The 15,879-nt window shown below is 34.6% G+C and overlaps 2 protein-coding genes across 2 annotated transcripts; one reads left to right on the top strand and one right to left on the bottom strand.

Moving 5' to 3' along the window:
* Nucleotides 1-2,849: 2,849 nt before the first annotated feature.
* Nucleotides 2,850-5,198, top strand: LOC131656468 (probable amino acid permease 7). The gene is made up of 7 exons (XM_058926179.1): nt 2,850-2,928; nt 3,067-3,300; nt 3,422-3,515; nt 3,929-4,143; nt 4,238-4,371; nt 4,474-4,701; nt 4,797-5,198. The coding sequence occupies exons 1-7, from the start codon at nt 2,850-2,852 to the stop codon at nt 5,196-5,198; spliced, it is 1,386 nt and encodes a 461-aa protein (XP_058782162.1).
* Nucleotides 5,199-11,522: 6,324 nt separating this feature from the next.
* Nucleotides 11,523-14,354, bottom strand: LOC131658705 (uncharacterized). The gene is made up of 2 exons (XM_058927972.1): nt 12,873-14,354; nt 11,523-12,704 (listed from the first exon to the last, which is right to left on the bottom strand). The coding sequence occupies exons 1-2, from the start codon at nt 14,352-14,354 to the stop codon at nt 11,523-11,525; spliced, it is 2,664 nt and encodes an 887-aa protein (XP_058783955.1).
* Between the last annotated feature and the right edge of the window lie 1,525 nt (nt 14,355-15,879).

Below are 15,879 nucleotides of genomic sequence, written 5' to 3'. Positions count from 1 at the left end.
CTAATGGTCTAGTCTTGTAATAAGCAGGGAAGAATTTATCCACAGATTGGATACTTTCACTCGGTAATGGACCCATAAAAGCAAGAGTTTTTCCAGAAAGATCAAAAGGTATGATTACCTGGGAAGCATAGATTGCGCGTATTTCTTCAGTGTTAGGGTTTGGAACGAACTCTCGTTCCCCAGAGCGTGTTGTTGATTGGAGCTTCAAAGCGGGTTGAAGAACATTTGAAGATGAAGCCATGGAAGAGTTTTTGCTAAAGAGAGCAAGATTTTAGAAAGAGTGAAGATATTCTTAGTTTTCTCGGTGTAGAAGATGAATGGAAGGCGGTATAAAGGCACAAGGTCAAATATTTAAAGGTTTAACGGAAACCCTTTTAAATCTTTTGGGTAAAACCCGAGAGACACGTGGCGGCTGGTGATTTAATCCAACGGCGGTCGAATGAGTTAGCTTCACTCCTAGTATGTAGGAGTAATGATCAGGAAGTAAGGTTAAAACGTGGGAATGTAAGTTATGAGAAGACATCTTTGAAAATGACAAGACGTTTCGGAAACAGTGTTATCAGTGATTATGACGTTAGTCAACAGTCTTGGAACTTTCAAAGATCATAAAAACGAAATCTTATAATGACAAGAAACGCCTATTTCTGTTGATTCTCGAAACAGGCATTTATTGGGGGCAATTTGTTAGCTGAAGATTTCGTTTTATATTGTCCTTCGAAGGAGTTGAGAATCGAAGGAAAGATGGTTACTGATGGCCATCCCTTAAAAAGTGAAAGAATGGCTACTGATGGTCATGCCTCGAAGATACAGACTTCTAAGTTCGTTGAAGATAGTGAACACTGAAAGACTAATGAAAGCATATGTCTTCGGGACTTAGACAAAATTTATAAAGTATATATTTAAGTGTTACTACTTAGTGTGTTTTCATAGTGTTTTTACACTGCCACGCGTCGAAGATGGACTCAGGCGGGAAGATTTGAAATTCGAAGACGGTTTCGTAACCGTTCAAATACAGATGGCTTCGCTGGAAGTTCTGATGAGAAACGTGGCAGCAGATTAGTGTAGGACCGTTAAGGTCGAAACTAGTATAAATAGGAGTTTTAATGTTAGGATTCCGTGTGTTCATTTTGTACAAATCACTCACATATTTACTCAAGTATCAAGTGTTACGAGAAAGAGTTCGCTGAGAAAATGTACGTATGACACCACCATTTTAATACATGTGTATTGTATTTCATTTTCGAATACATTTCTGAATTACTGCATTCTATTTATTTCTTGTCATTTACATTCCTGTATCTTTATTTTACTTTCGAGTTTACTTTCATGATCATTTACTTTTAAAGCCTTTAACATTTCTGCAATTTAAGATTCTTTATGTTTTAACAATCTTTAAGTTTCATATGTTATGTTATTTATCTTTCTTGTTGAAGTTATAATTACATATAACGAAGCAATTACCAAGATTCTTGAATCGAATAATACTCATTGAAGAGGACAAATTATGAATATGATTCAAATGAACATTGATAACAATCTTCTTGACCATGTGTCCTAGGATCAATCTAGTCGATCCTGCAAGTAACCAAATCATATTTATTATAGTTTGGAAGACTAGCGGTTGTTTACCGGAAATCACCGTAAACAGGACGTCATTTCTAAAAAATCAAGATTAAAATTAATAATATTTTTTTCCCAATTTTTTGAGGTGGGTGAAGAAATTCTCTTTTGTATTCTGGGTTGAGTATTCCAAGTACTCCTTTAATATATTCCTTGCTTAAAAAAATGTTATAAAGATACTGATGCAATTTAAATAAATATAATATATTTCTTTTATTCAATTATTATTATGTTAAAAGAATGTTATTTTATATTTTACTTCAAAATCTCATGATGATGAAATGACCTTGTACAAAGCTAAAATTGATTTCTATTATATTATAAAAAAAATTCATTTTTTAAAATTATTGAATTATCAATATATTTTGATGAATTTAAAATGTAAAATAAAATTTATAATCAAAATTGGAAAAAAAAATGGTAACGTGTTATAAATTTATATTTATTATCAACTATATACTTTTTTTATATATATTATCCACTATTAATTTATATCAAAAAGATTCATAATCTTAATTGATTTTCAATGTAAAGTGGGGATATAGTTCCTAAATGTACGGTTGAAAGAGAGAGAAATTGAACTAACAAAGAGAAATAGGGGGGATTATTAGAGTTTAAATCTAGATTTTTTTTAATGAACAAAAACTCACTATAAATAGCTAAGAAGAGACACAAAGAAGCAAAGAAGAATTTCAGGTGAGTAGATTCTCTTTTTTTAATGCTGATTATAAATTTAAATCTTGCGATTGTCTAATTCGAAAAGACTAATTTTGTTGTCTATTTGAAAAGTTCATTGAAAGTCAAAATAAACTTAAATTTGTTAAACATAAAAATTGTTTACATCCAACGGATTGAGTCGAAAACATTAAAAGGAACACACCCTTTGATTAAACTTTAAACTTTGAGTTATCACATGAATATAAATTTACTTTGTCACAAGACTTATATTTTCCTAAATTCAAGGGTACACCAAAAAGTCAAAACTAATTAGAATCTCTCAAAAAATAATATTTCACATGAAACTAATTTCATATTTTTATATAAGATATCTCAAAACTGTTACACAACTTTGACTATATATTATTGTTAATTTTGATGTCTAACGTGAATGTTTCTATTTACGGCTCCACTCTGCAACCTAGTTTGTTTTTATTGTTTTAAGCTTAGATTTTGTATCACATGCAGAAAACTTCACGAGCTTCCATTGAGTTTTATATGCTTGGATAAAGATGGTTGTGCAAAACTCTCTACAATTAACAAGAATTGCTTCTGCTGATTATGATGATGATGGACGTCCCAAAAGGACTGGTAAAATTTTCATACACTTGAATTCTTTCTTGTCAATAGCACACTATACCATTATAGAGGGTCTGTAACGCTATCCGATATTAACAACGTAGCTTGAATTTGAATACCGAAGTTTAATTCTTGCTATAAATTGTGCAGGAAATCTGAAAAGTGCTGTGGCTCACATCATCACAGCTGTTATTGGCTCCGGTGTTTTGTCGTTGGCATGGAGTATTGCTCAATTAGGATGGATTGGAGGGCCACTTGCCTTGCTTTCTTGTGCAATAGCTACCTATATTTCTTCCAACATTTTGTCTGATTGTTACCGAAGTCCTGACTCTGTAACTGGGAAAAGAAACTACTCATACATCGATGCGGTTAGAGTCAATCTTGGTAAGAACATATTCAACACTTTACTATGTACACATGCAATCGCTCTAGACAACATAGATACACTTTTCATGAACTATGACATTACAATTATAACTTCAACTTGAGTTTAATGCTGGTTCAGGTACGAAAAGGACATACGTTGCTGGTTTCCTTCAGTTCTTGAGCTTGTATGTCACTAGTGTTGCCTATGTAATAACCACATCAACCAGTTTGAGGTAATTTTTCGGTTGATTAAATTAGAGTGCAGACTTGTGCATTATCTGTTGGAACAAGTAGCTCTTAAAACTTTCTCAACAATTCATGAAAATTTCCAATAGCTTCAAAAATGAATAAATAAAAGGAAAGAATCTCATATTTAATCATAAATTAACAATACTACTAATGCCAGTCATCAAGTACTGTGTTTTGTATGTTTTGCATGTATGATGTATGTATGATAACTTACATTAGTAAAGAAAATAATGCATTAAAAGAATACTGTTTTGTATGGGAAAACCATATCTTTAAATGGAGTGCTCTCCCTAGTGACATAAACATTCATTTTACCGTAATTTCGACAGTTACCATATTTGATATTTTTCTGCCAACAAACAATAATACATGTTTATTCTACTTATTAATAATGCAGGGCCATTCTGAGATCAAATTGTTATCACAACGAAGGACACAACGCTCCTTGTAGTTACGGTGGTAATTTATATATGGTGCTGTTTGGACTTGTTCAGATTATAATGTCGTTCATACCGGATCTCCATAACATGACTTGGGTTTCCGCTATTGCCGCAATAATGTCATTTTCATATTCATTTATTGGACTAGGACTTGGCATATCAACAGTCATACGTAAGACTCAATTTCTGTCAATTTAATATTATGTTTATTTGTTATCTTCAAGCCTCTTGATACATATTTCATATAACTTATTTTGATTTTGCAGAAAATGGTAAAATTATGGGAAGTTTGACAGGAGTACAAACCACCAATGTTGCAGACAAAATCTGGGTAATTTTCCAGGCAATTGGTGACATTAGCTTTTCCTATCCATACCCAATGCTCCTTCTGGAAATACAGGTACCTTTAACATTTCATATTCAAATTTGATTAGTAAAGGGTGATATTTTTATATTTTTTTATATAAATATTAAATAAATTATTGAATTTTGTTGAACAAAGGACACACTAGAGTCTCCTCCATCAGAGAATCAAACCATGAAAAAGGCCTCTACGACTTCAATCGGCATTACAACATTCTTCTACCTATGTTGTGGATGCTTTGGATATGCAGCATTTGGAAATGCTGCACCAGGAAATCTATTGACAGGGTTTGGATTTTACGAGCCTTTCTGGCTTATTGACATCGCCAACGTTTGTATTATCATTCATTTGGTTGGAGGATATCAGGTAATACTACTCTTACCAATCAAAATCATTTTTTTATAATATTAAAAAACCATTTACACTCTTCAACGATTTAATTTGTATGCTCTTTTCAACAGATATTCAGTCAACCAATATATAGTGCTGCTGATAGATGGTGTTCAAAGAAATACCCCAACAGTGTCTTTGTGAATGATTTCCACAGAGTGAAACTTCCTCTATTACCGGCTTTTGAGATAAATCTTTTTAGGTTTTGTTTCAGAACAACCTATGTGATTTCAACCATTGGACTTGCAATCTTATTTCCATACTTCAACCAAGTTCTGGGAGTATTAGGAGGCATAAATTTCTGGCCATTGGCTATATATTTCCCTGTTGAGATGTACCTTGTACAGAACAAAATTGGAGCTTGGACTAGAAAACGGATTGTTCTGCGGATATTTAGTTTTGCTTGTTTTCTTGTCACAATGATGGGATTTATCGGATCATTTGAAGGAATCATACGTGAGAAACTCAAGTAGTTTTCAGAGTTATTATATTACATAAGGATTAACTGTATAACTCACTTCGAAGAAGCATGGAATGATACTTGATGTATAACTCACATCGAAGAAGCGTGCGTGTTCATATAAATTTGCTCTTTGTTATCAATAGTTTTTATTGTTGGATGGAGCTGTACTCTCTACGAAACCCTTTATTTTTGGATTTCTTATTGAGTTAATTATTTTTGCACTTTGTTTTCTCTAACTTTTTTTTTACTATTCATTGTTAATTTGAATTGGAAGTTCTGTTTTGGAATTATATATCATTGATGCAAAGTTAGTTGTTACAAATCCTACATTGCACTTCCTTTCTTGCAATGTCATCAACATACTCATCACTCAGTCAATAACATAGATCTCACTTTTCAAACTTCTCTTAGGCACTTCAGTAACATTGAATCTGCAACATCCCACATACTCAAAAAATTTAGCTAGTAGACTACTTGATAAAAAGAAAAAACACTCACTTGATCAATGACAAGTTATCTTCCCTCTTCCTATGAAAGCCTGCGTGAGGGAAGTTGAATATTTAAATGTGAATGAAATTTCATTTTTGTTGCATCAACTCCATGTAAAATACATGCTCCTAGTTTCTTCAATTCATCTAAATTCAACGTTGCATGCTTGTACTTCTTTATAACATCGTCCAGATTAACATAAGAGCATTATCAATAACAAAAGTTAGGTCATAGCATTTTGTACTTAAATGTACTAAAATTTTGTCCACATCCGCATCAGTCATCAGGCCACAATTGCGGTGTGATCGTAAATCACATTAAAAACCGATCATAATGCTGCAACGACTGCATCATAACACCGCAACGACCGCATTAGACCGCAACAAATTATACATTGCTAGCAAAAATCATTTGATCTATCTTTCTTTTTATTTATATCATATATATTTAAGGTATGTTTTGGAAGGATTAGTGATTTTCAAAGTTATTAATGATATATATATATATATATATATATATATATATATATATATATATATATATATATATATATATATATATATATATATATATATATATATATATATATATATATATATATATATATATATATATATATATATATATATATATATATATATATATATATATATATATATATGAACAATTAGAGACGAAATGAAAGACATGAAATATAAAATAAATAATAAAGTGTAATATTTTATGCTCTAAAAAATATATTCACGCCGCAACGACCGCAAACTGTTTGCAGTAACCGCAATAACTACAAATAGTGTTTTAAAAATCGGACCGAACATCAAATCGGTGAGGGTATCGGGTCACTGGTTTATTGGTCGAACCACTGGATCACTGGTCGAACCGCACGACTAAATCGGATTAAATCGGATAACTCGGTTGAATAGACCGGTCGTTATAACAAAACTATATAGATAAAAAACATGTCGAACATGATGATTCTGTCTCTACAATATATAACTGACACTTAAATTTTTTAAAAATATCATATCCTAAATAAATTCATAAGTTCACAATTTAAATTCAAATTTTAAACATACGTATCACACATAATAAAATAGTACAAAATTACAAAGTATATATTTGCAAACAAAATTTAATCGCAAAATAATCTAATTGAATAAATTATAATAAAGTAACTTTATTGTCTACTAAATTTAATTTCAAAGAAAAAATTATTTCAATGTTGGTATCTCCTTTAATATCAAAATCATCTGCTGCAAAATTAACCTCATCCGAAACTTTTTTATTTTTTTTATTTATTTTTTATTTTAATTTTTCATTGAAATAATTAAAATGATGTTGTTTTAAGTTTTTAAAATAAAAAAAAATTAAAAATGTATTTAAACCACCGGTTCTGGAAAACCGTCGGTTTTTCCGGTTTTACCGATTTACACCGGTTTTGACCGGTTCACACCGGTTCAATGACACATCTGATCCAGCAATCGAACCAGACCGGTTCCCGGTTCAACCGATCTGACCGGACGGTCCGTTCCGATTTTTAAAACACTGACTACAACTACAATGACCGCAACCGCAACTGCAATTTAAAATCATGGTAATGATACTCAACTCTATCTTCCGAATACAAAAATCAAGAAAATTGATAGATGTATCTTTATTTATAAATAAATAATTTAATTATAAAATAATTTGTTTCAAAATAATATTTATAATGTTTTACTAATATTGAAAATAATCTCTATCTTCGGAATGGTTTCAAAATTTTTTCTCGGAATTGTTTTATTATTATTATTTATAATGTAATTTGATTATGGAAAAATACATTTATATTAAAAAAATGATTTCACTAAATTGATGGTGGCGGGGCGGGATATCCAAACCCAACTCGAACCTGTTTGGTTCTGTTTTGGTTTTAATTCTTCATCTCCATTTAGATTTTAGGCAGAGAATGGTGATTAATTGAGAATTCGGATTTGGAATTGGGGCAGGTAATAACCGTCCTCGACTCGTCTCGTTGCCATGTCTATTTGACACATAATCTAAAAGTAATGTTATAAGCTGTCTTCCAACTTTGTGGTCTGTCATGACTCATGAGTATGTTAACGTAGACTCACTTGATTTTATGAAGAACTATTTTAACAACATTCACCTTAGGGTGCGTTTAACTATTTTTTTAGTTAAAGCTTGCTAAAACACACATTCATAAAAATAAGTGGGTGTATTTAGCATATCATTGTGGGTTTGCTAAAATACACCCACATATTTTTATGAATGTGTGTTTTAACAACATGCATCTTAAGGTGCATTTAACCATTTCTTAGCTAATACATGTTAAAATAGACCTTCATAAAAATAAGTGTGCCTACGTTAGCATACTATATATATATATATATATATATATATATATATATATATATATATATATATATATATATATATTTTAAACATCCGAAAGACAGTGGAACGGTAAATTCAAATCTCAGGTAATTTGAACTTTCATACATCTTCCTCAAAGAATTGGCTTCCGGCCTAAACACAAAAGATGTAGAGAACGTCAAAACACTCTTGGAAACGCAAGATAACCAAGCCCATTCGACCTTCCAGTCAAGTGGGTCTACGTTAGCAAACTATATATATATATATATATATATATATATATATATATATATATATATATATATATATATATATATATATATATATATAAATTTATATTTTAAATTGTAGTACATTTTCATTTACCTAAAAAAAATACTAAAAAAACACCCACAGAATCCTGATGAAAATTTCTAACGCTCAAGTCAGTTACAAAGTCCAAGATGAGTATAGTGAAAGATGGACCTTGAATCTTACGTATGCTAACTATATATGTTGAATAATTTCGATTGGGCTATGTGTTGCACTGCAAAATTTGTCCTCTTATTTTTTTGCAATTTACGGTAGATGTTTATTTCGTCGTTCAAAGATCAAGAGAAAATAATAAAGAGTTTCCATTGTTTTATGACAGTTTTGTGTGAAAGTCTGCTATTAAGGTGCAAGTGCAAAATTCATAACTTCTGACGAGAAGGTCGAATGGGCTTGGTTTTCTTGCGTTTCCAAGAGTGTTTTGACGTTCTCTACATCTTTTGTGTTTAGGCCGGAAGCCAATTCTTTGAGGAAGATGTATGAAAGTTCAAATTACCTGAGATTTGAGTTTATCGTTCCATTGTCTTTCGGATGTTTGAAAATTTATAACTTCTGACCGGAGTATCATTTTGAAGCAAGCCATATACCAAAAATCATATTTTAAGGTCTACTATAATTCATATGTTGGGGTCGATAAATTTTTCTGTGAAGAAGGTCCCCGAACTCGCAATTTACCTGAAGTTTTGCTATGAAAAAATGTGTTGATCACCGTTGTCTTTTGGACGATAAAAAATTCATAACTCCTGCACCGTTTATTGGATCTGGCTAAAATTTTAACAGAAATTTTGTCTCAATGTCCCTGACATTTCATATGTTGGGACCTAAGGCCAATTCTGCACCAGAAATTCTAGAATATTTCAAAAGCATCATGACTTATCTGTCGAAATGTGTTTTCGAGCACTGTGCGACAAGATTCAAAAATTTATAACTCCCTCGATTTTTATCACATTGAGCCCACTCCTGCGGAATTCTTTCAAAAAAATTGTCGGCTTCAATTTATCTTCAGACCCCGAGTTCGTATTTTGATCGGAAGATCGAGTTTTGTCGCATTCTTTGACTGGTTCACATGAAAATTCTACATAGTTAAGTTTTCCGCCTTATATGACTAGATGGATTTCTCATTGTTCAAACGCGCATAACTTCTTCGCCATTTATCGGATTGAGTCTGTTACGGCGATAATGGTTCACAAATTTCCTCATCTTTGATTTGTCATTGGTCTCGACTCCAACTTTCGCACTAAACCGTGTTTCCTCGAAAATTGAGCTCAAAATTATGTTATGGCGCAATTTTTTAATTTCAAAATTGGGAGAGCTTTAAATAGATTTTCCCCCTCTTTTTCCCACATTCACACTCATTTTTTCATTCTCACTCTCTCCTTCATAAACTTCTCATAATTCTCTCTCCCTTCTGTCTAAAATCAAAACACTCTTTCTCCACAAAAATCACTATAACATCATATATTTCTCAAGAACTTCATCCATCTTCAAGAACAAAAACTCAAGAGCTTCTGATTGCTACTACTCCGCCACCGTTCTCCCTCCATTTCCGGCCACACCTCGAGCACCTCCGTCCACGCGCAAGATTTGTTCAATTGCGTTTCAGCCGTGATCTCTCTCCTCATCAGAATTTCTTCAATTCGGTAATATTTCTTTGATCTTGAACTTTGATTGTGACATTAGTTCTTGAAGATTTGTTGTTGTTATGAATTGTTGATGATTAATCACTAATTAGATAATGTTGTTGTTTGAATAAAATTAGTGATAATAATTGCGTTGTTCATAATTGATGTCTATATGAAAAATTCATTGGAAGTCAGAATAAATTCTAATTAAATTTGTTCAACATGAAAATCGTTTACATTCAACAGCCTAAAACATTAAAAGTAACACACTTTTTGAGACCCTTTGATTAAACTTTAAACTTTGAGTGTAAATTTACTTTGTCACAATGACTTTTTATTTATTTTTCACGCTTCATTTTTTTTATTGGCATATTTTTTACCAGTAATGAATATTTTGATTTACATTTGAAGCTTTTGAAAAAAATTATTTTTTGATGTTTTTCACCATGTCTTTTTATAAGATGCCGGTAAAGATAGTAAAGGAGGTAACTAGGATGCAAAGTAACTTCTTATGGGGGAGGGAGGGTTGGAAGAGAGGAGGAAGATTCATTGGGTAAGTTGGAACAACGTGTGTCTTCTGTTTGATAAAGGAGGCATTGGAATCAAAAATATTGGGGATTTTAATCTTGCTCTTCTTTATTAGTGGAGATGGAAAGTTCTTAATGGTCATGACGCGCTTTGGTTAAATGTGTTGAAAGTCCGATATGGAGATTTATCTATAAAGATGTTTGGTGGAGGTATGTCTCCTACCATTTTTTATTCACATTCTTCTTCTTCATCTTTTTCTTTATGATGGAAAGATTTAATTTCTCTTAATAAATATTTCGTTAAGCATCCTTTGGTGACCCATTGATGTTTTAAGATTATAAATGGTTTTAATACCCCATTTTGGGAGGCAAGGTGGTTAGATAATGTATGTTTAAAGGATGAGTTCCCGGATTTATATTCGTTGCCTTTTTTGAAAAATGTGACTGTGGAGGGTATGGGAGGATGGGTGAATGGCGAGTGGAAGTGGGGGAATTGCGGTATAGGGGAAGAGGAGGAGGATGGTTCGGTTTTGACGGAGGATTTTTTTTCCTTCTGTAATTTGTTGAATGGCCGTGTGGTTAAAGAAGGAGGGAGAGATGTTATAAGGTGGAATATTAACTCGAATGGAGTTTTCTCCGTTGCTTCGTTTTTTTTAATAGGCAATGATATTGATATAGAGCAAGAGGGATGCTCCTCCCAAATACAAGGAAAAAAGAAAACTGCTATTCAAAGCAACATAACGGCATTAGATGCCAAGAATGAAAGTTACAAGAAGAAACTAACTTAAGACTTGTACGTAACCAAGTCCAAGATCGGAAAACTAACACCGTCATACAGTCGAGGAAACTAAAACTCCCGCTTTGGAAAATGATATTATTGCGACTCATCCAAATACTCCAACACGTCGCAAGCCATATCACACCCACAATTCTCCTTTGAGCTGAATTCTTCACTTTACCATAGTAGAAAGGAAAAAACATCAATTCTTCCATAGAGAAATCGGAAATGGTTCATATCCAAGAGAACACCTTCGACCATATTTCAAACATCACACTGCAGCCCCCTAGCAAATGAGATAAAGATTCCTCCGAAGTTGAACAGAACACACATAAAGAGTCATTAGCATCTAAGATGCCCCTTTTAATCAAATTATCCTTGGTAGCAATTCTATCATGAATTATTCTCCAACCAAAAAACAAGAAGTTTGAGGGGGCATTAAGGTTCCATATAAAAGCTGCTGCCTTTATCACTTCCTCACTAAGAGAAGGCCCAGATAGTTTAGAGAAAAACCAGATAAAGCAAGACTTTACCGTGAAAACTTTGTCGTTGTTGATGTGCCATTTGTAAGAATCCTTGACACCCCTCCTAGGAGTAACATGCTCGATAATCTCCATGAGCTCCAACTGCTGCCTGGCTGCGCTACTACTGATACTGCCAGCCGATAGGAAATTCAAATCCCACTGCCAGCCTGAAGCCGTGAGTGTCCCTGCTGCTGCCACCGTCTTTCCATCATCCCTATCCATCGCGAATAATTCTGGAAATAGCACCATCAAGGGCCGGGAGTCAGCCCAACAACCGTACCAGAATGGTACATCCTGTCCGTCTCTAATGTTGCACTTAACAGCACCTGTGAAGTTTTGAAAAAGTAATAGCTCAAAGTTATCAGAAATAATGAGATCACGCCACCATATTGAGTCCGAGTTCTTGATAACGGAAATATCGCCAATTAACACCTTCCTCCTCACATTTCCGTATCTAGTCTCGAGAATACCCTTCCAAACATCATTCTCTTCCGTAAGGATCCTCCACTTCCATTTACTAAGAAGCGCAACGTTCAAAACCTCCACATTCTTCACCCCTAGGCCTCCTTCATCAATTGGCTTACAAACTATCTCCCAACTCACCCAATTAATGGATCTTTTGAAATCACTTCCACTCCAAAGGAATTTTCTTTGAATGGCAGTAATTTCGTTAAGAACCTTCGAAGGAGCTTTGTAAAAAGAAAGAGAGTAAATCGGTAAAGCATTTAGCACGGCATTAATCAAACACACCCGGACGGCCAAATTTAAATGGATTCCCTTCCAAGCCGCCAATCTATTCTTCAAAGCCTTGATCAACTCCCTCCACGTAGAATACTTCCTCGGACTATCACCCACTCTAACGCCGAGAAACTTAAAAGGTAATTTATCTACCTTGCATGAGAGGAAAATGGAAGCCGCTTCAAGTTACCCTTCTCAAACATTCACTCCGTAAAGACTACTCTTGTTAAAGTTAATTCTCATTCCCGACATTATCTCAAAACCCCTAAGAATCGTTTTCATGCTCCATAAGTTTGAGGTGTCTCCCTCCCCAATAATTACGGTGTCGTCCGCGAATTGAAGCATGCTAACCTCCTCCGTTTCATTAACTTTGAAGGCTTGGAAATCTCCTAAAGAGATAGCCTTGTTCATCAAAGCCGTGAGAACCTCCATCACCAAAACGAACAAAAAAGGGGATAAAGGACCCCCTTGACGCAATCCTTTCTCCACTATGAAATCCTTCGTGGTGCTTCCGTTGATGAGAACGGACATAACGCTAGAAAAAACGGTTCCTTCCATCCATCTTAACCAATTGGTGCCAAAACCCATTTTGGTTAACACATAATCTAAGAACTTCCAACTTACACGATCATAGGATTTTTCAAAATCCACCTTTAACACCGCACAATCCCTTTTGCTTCTTTTAGCTAAGTCAAGCACCTCATTCACAACTAAGACCCCGTCCTCTATACTTCTACCTGACACAAAGGCCGTTTGATTACAAGAAACCAACTTCCCAACAACATTCCTCAATCTAATGGCTAGAATTTTCGCTAAGATCTTATACATGCTCCCCACAAGACAAATAGGCCTATACTCCGAAAGGGATTGAGGATTTTGGACTTTAGGAATTAGAGCTAAGAAGGAAGATGTACAACCTTTTATAAGTCTTGCTTTAAGGAAGAAATCTTTCACAAAAGTAAATACATCTCCCATAACCGTTTCCCAACAAAGTTGGAAGAACTCTAGAGTGAAGCCATCCGGTCCCGGGCTCTTACTCCCATCACAATCCCAAACCGCCTCCTTAATCTCATCGTCTAAAGGATCCCTTTCCAACAACTTCCTATCTTCTTCGCTTAGACATCTAAGATTCAAACCATCCGGCACCGCCCACAAATAACAAGAAGCTTTCCTTCTTGTCTCAACCAAGTCGTCAATGCTGCCCCCAAAACGATCCGCCAACAAAACATCCATATCGTTTATAATGTCCGCATCTTTGTCCACTTTTAGGTCTATCCAACCGAAAACCTCCCTATTCCAAACTTTTAGGCTAGCTTTTAATCTTTTTAGCTTCTCAAATAACACAAAATCCCCCCGACCTTTAACCTCCATCTTCGGCCATTCCTCTCTAATGAAGTCTAGAAAAGCATCGTGTTTGAACCAAGCATTGTTGAATTTGAAAGGTTTTGGTCCCCAGTCGATCCAACCGGAGTTCAAGAGAATAGGCGCATGGCCTGAGATATCCCTCTTTCCTATCCTTTGATCCACCACTCCCCAAGCATCTATCAAAGGTTTTGACACCAAGAATCTATCAAGCCGACTCATAGCTTTCCCATTGTCCTTGAACCAAGAGAATTTACCACCCACGCACGGAATGTCTTCAACCTCCATACGACCAATAAACTCACGAAAGTCCTCCATACCTCTCCTGTTGAAAAAAACTCCAACCCCTAGTCTCTCCGCACTCCCCGTGACTTCATTAAAATCTCCACCTAGGCACCATTCAACATTCGGACTTCTCGTAAGGCAATCAACGACCTCCATAAATCTCTCCTTGCTGAAGCGCTGCAAGGAGCGTAAATGTTTACTAAATTAATGTTTAGACCTTTCCACAAGTCAAGTTTGGAGGAGATCAGAAGGGCAAGATTATTGGCTCTGGAACCATAAGTATTGGTAACTCTCCTTCCATAACTCATGTGCTTCTTGTAGAAGGATTAACGCATAACTTATTATCCATAAGTCAATTAAGTGACAATGGTTATGACATAATCTTCAATCAAAAGTCTTGCAAGGCTGTAAGTCAGAAGGATGGCTCAATCCTATTTACAGGCAAGAGAAAGAACAACATTTATAAGATTGATCTTTCAGATCTTGAGAAGCAGAAGGTGACTTGCCTTATGTCTGTTTCTGAAGAGCAATGGGTCTGGCACAGAAGATTAGGACATGCTAGTTTGAGAAAGATTTCTCAGATTAACAAACTAAATCTGGTCAGAGGACTCCCAAATCTGAAATACAAATCAGATGCTCTTTGTGAAGCATGTCAGGAGGCCAAGTTCTCCAGACCTGCATTCAAATCTAAGAATGTTGTCTCTTCCTCAAGGCCGTTAGAACTTCTGCACATTGATCTGTTTGGACCAGTCAAAACAGCATCTGTCAGATGGAAGAAATATGGATTAGTCATCGTAGATGATTATAGCCGCTGGACATGGGTAAAGTTCTTAAAACACAAAGATGAGTCTCATTCAGTGTTCTTTGAATTCTGCACTCAGATTCAATCTGAGAAGGAGTGCAAACTCATAAAGGTCAGAAGTGATCATGAGGGTGAATTTGAGAACATATTCTTTGAGGAGTTCTTCAAAGAAAATGGTATTGCCCATGATTTCTCTTGCCCTAGAACTCCACAGAAAAATGGAGTTGTAGAACGAAAGAATAGGACTCTACAAGAAATGGCCAGAACCATGATCAATGAAACCAATATGGCTAAGCACTTCTGGGCAGAAGCAATAAACACTGCATGTTATATTCAGAATAGAATCTCTATAAGACCTATTCTAAATAAGACTCCTTATGAATTGTGGAAGAACAGAAAGCCCAACATTTCATATTTTCATCCTTTTGGATGTGTGTGTGCTTTATTCTGAATACTAAAGATCATCTTGGTAAGTTTGATTCTAAGGCACAAAAATGTTTCCTTCTTGGATATTCTGAACGCTCTAAAGGCTACAGAGTATACAATACTGAAACATTGGTTGTAGAAGAATCAATCAATATCAGATTTGATGATAAGCTTGGTCTTGAAAAGCCAAAGCAGTTTGAGAATTTTGCAGATATAGATATTGTTATATCAAAAACTATAGAACCAAGAAGCAAAGTTTCAGAAGCTGAAAATCTCAGAAGCAAAGAATCAGAAGATCTAGTTGCTGCATCTTTAGAGAATCTCAGAATTTCTGCAGAGCCAACTGTCAGAAGATCTTCTAGACTCACCTCAGCTCACTCAGAAGATGTGATCCTTAGAAAGAAAGATGATCCTATCAGAACCAGAGCATTCCTTAAGAACAATGCAGAATGT

Source organism: Vicia villosa, linkage group LG3 (genome assembly GCF_029867415.1).
Source record: "Vicia villosa cultivar HV-30 ecotype Madison, WI linkage group LG3, Vvil1.0, whole genome shotgun sequence".
In the NCBI taxonomy this organism is placed as follows: Eukaryota; Viridiplantae; Streptophyta; class Magnoliopsida; order Fabales; family Fabaceae; genus Vicia; species Vicia villosa.
This window is presented reverse-complemented; position numbering and strand designations above follow the sequence as displayed.

Bases quoted from the DNA above. Each gene is read 5' to 3' on its own strand.
- LOC131656468 (XM_058926179.1), top strand. From the start codon at position 2,850: ATGGTTGTGCAAAACTCTCTACAATTAACAAGAATTGCTTCTGCTGAT. The intron at 2,929-3,066 runs GTAAAATTTTCA...TAAATTGTGCAG, and splicing joins TGGACGTCCCAAAAGGACTG to GAAATCTGAAAAGTGCTGTG. The intron at 4,702-4,796 runs GTAATACTACTC...TCTTTTCAACAG, and splicing joins ATTTGGTTGGAGGATATCAG to ATATTCAGTCAACCAATATA.
- LOC131658705 (XM_058927972.1), bottom strand. From the start codon at position 14,354: ATGGAGGTCGTTGATTGCCTTACGAGAAGTCCGAATGTTGAATGGTGC. The intron at 12,705-12,872 runs GTAATTATTGGG...CTCTCATGCAAG, and splicing joins TTCAATTCGCGGACGACACC to GTAGATAAATTACCTTTTAA.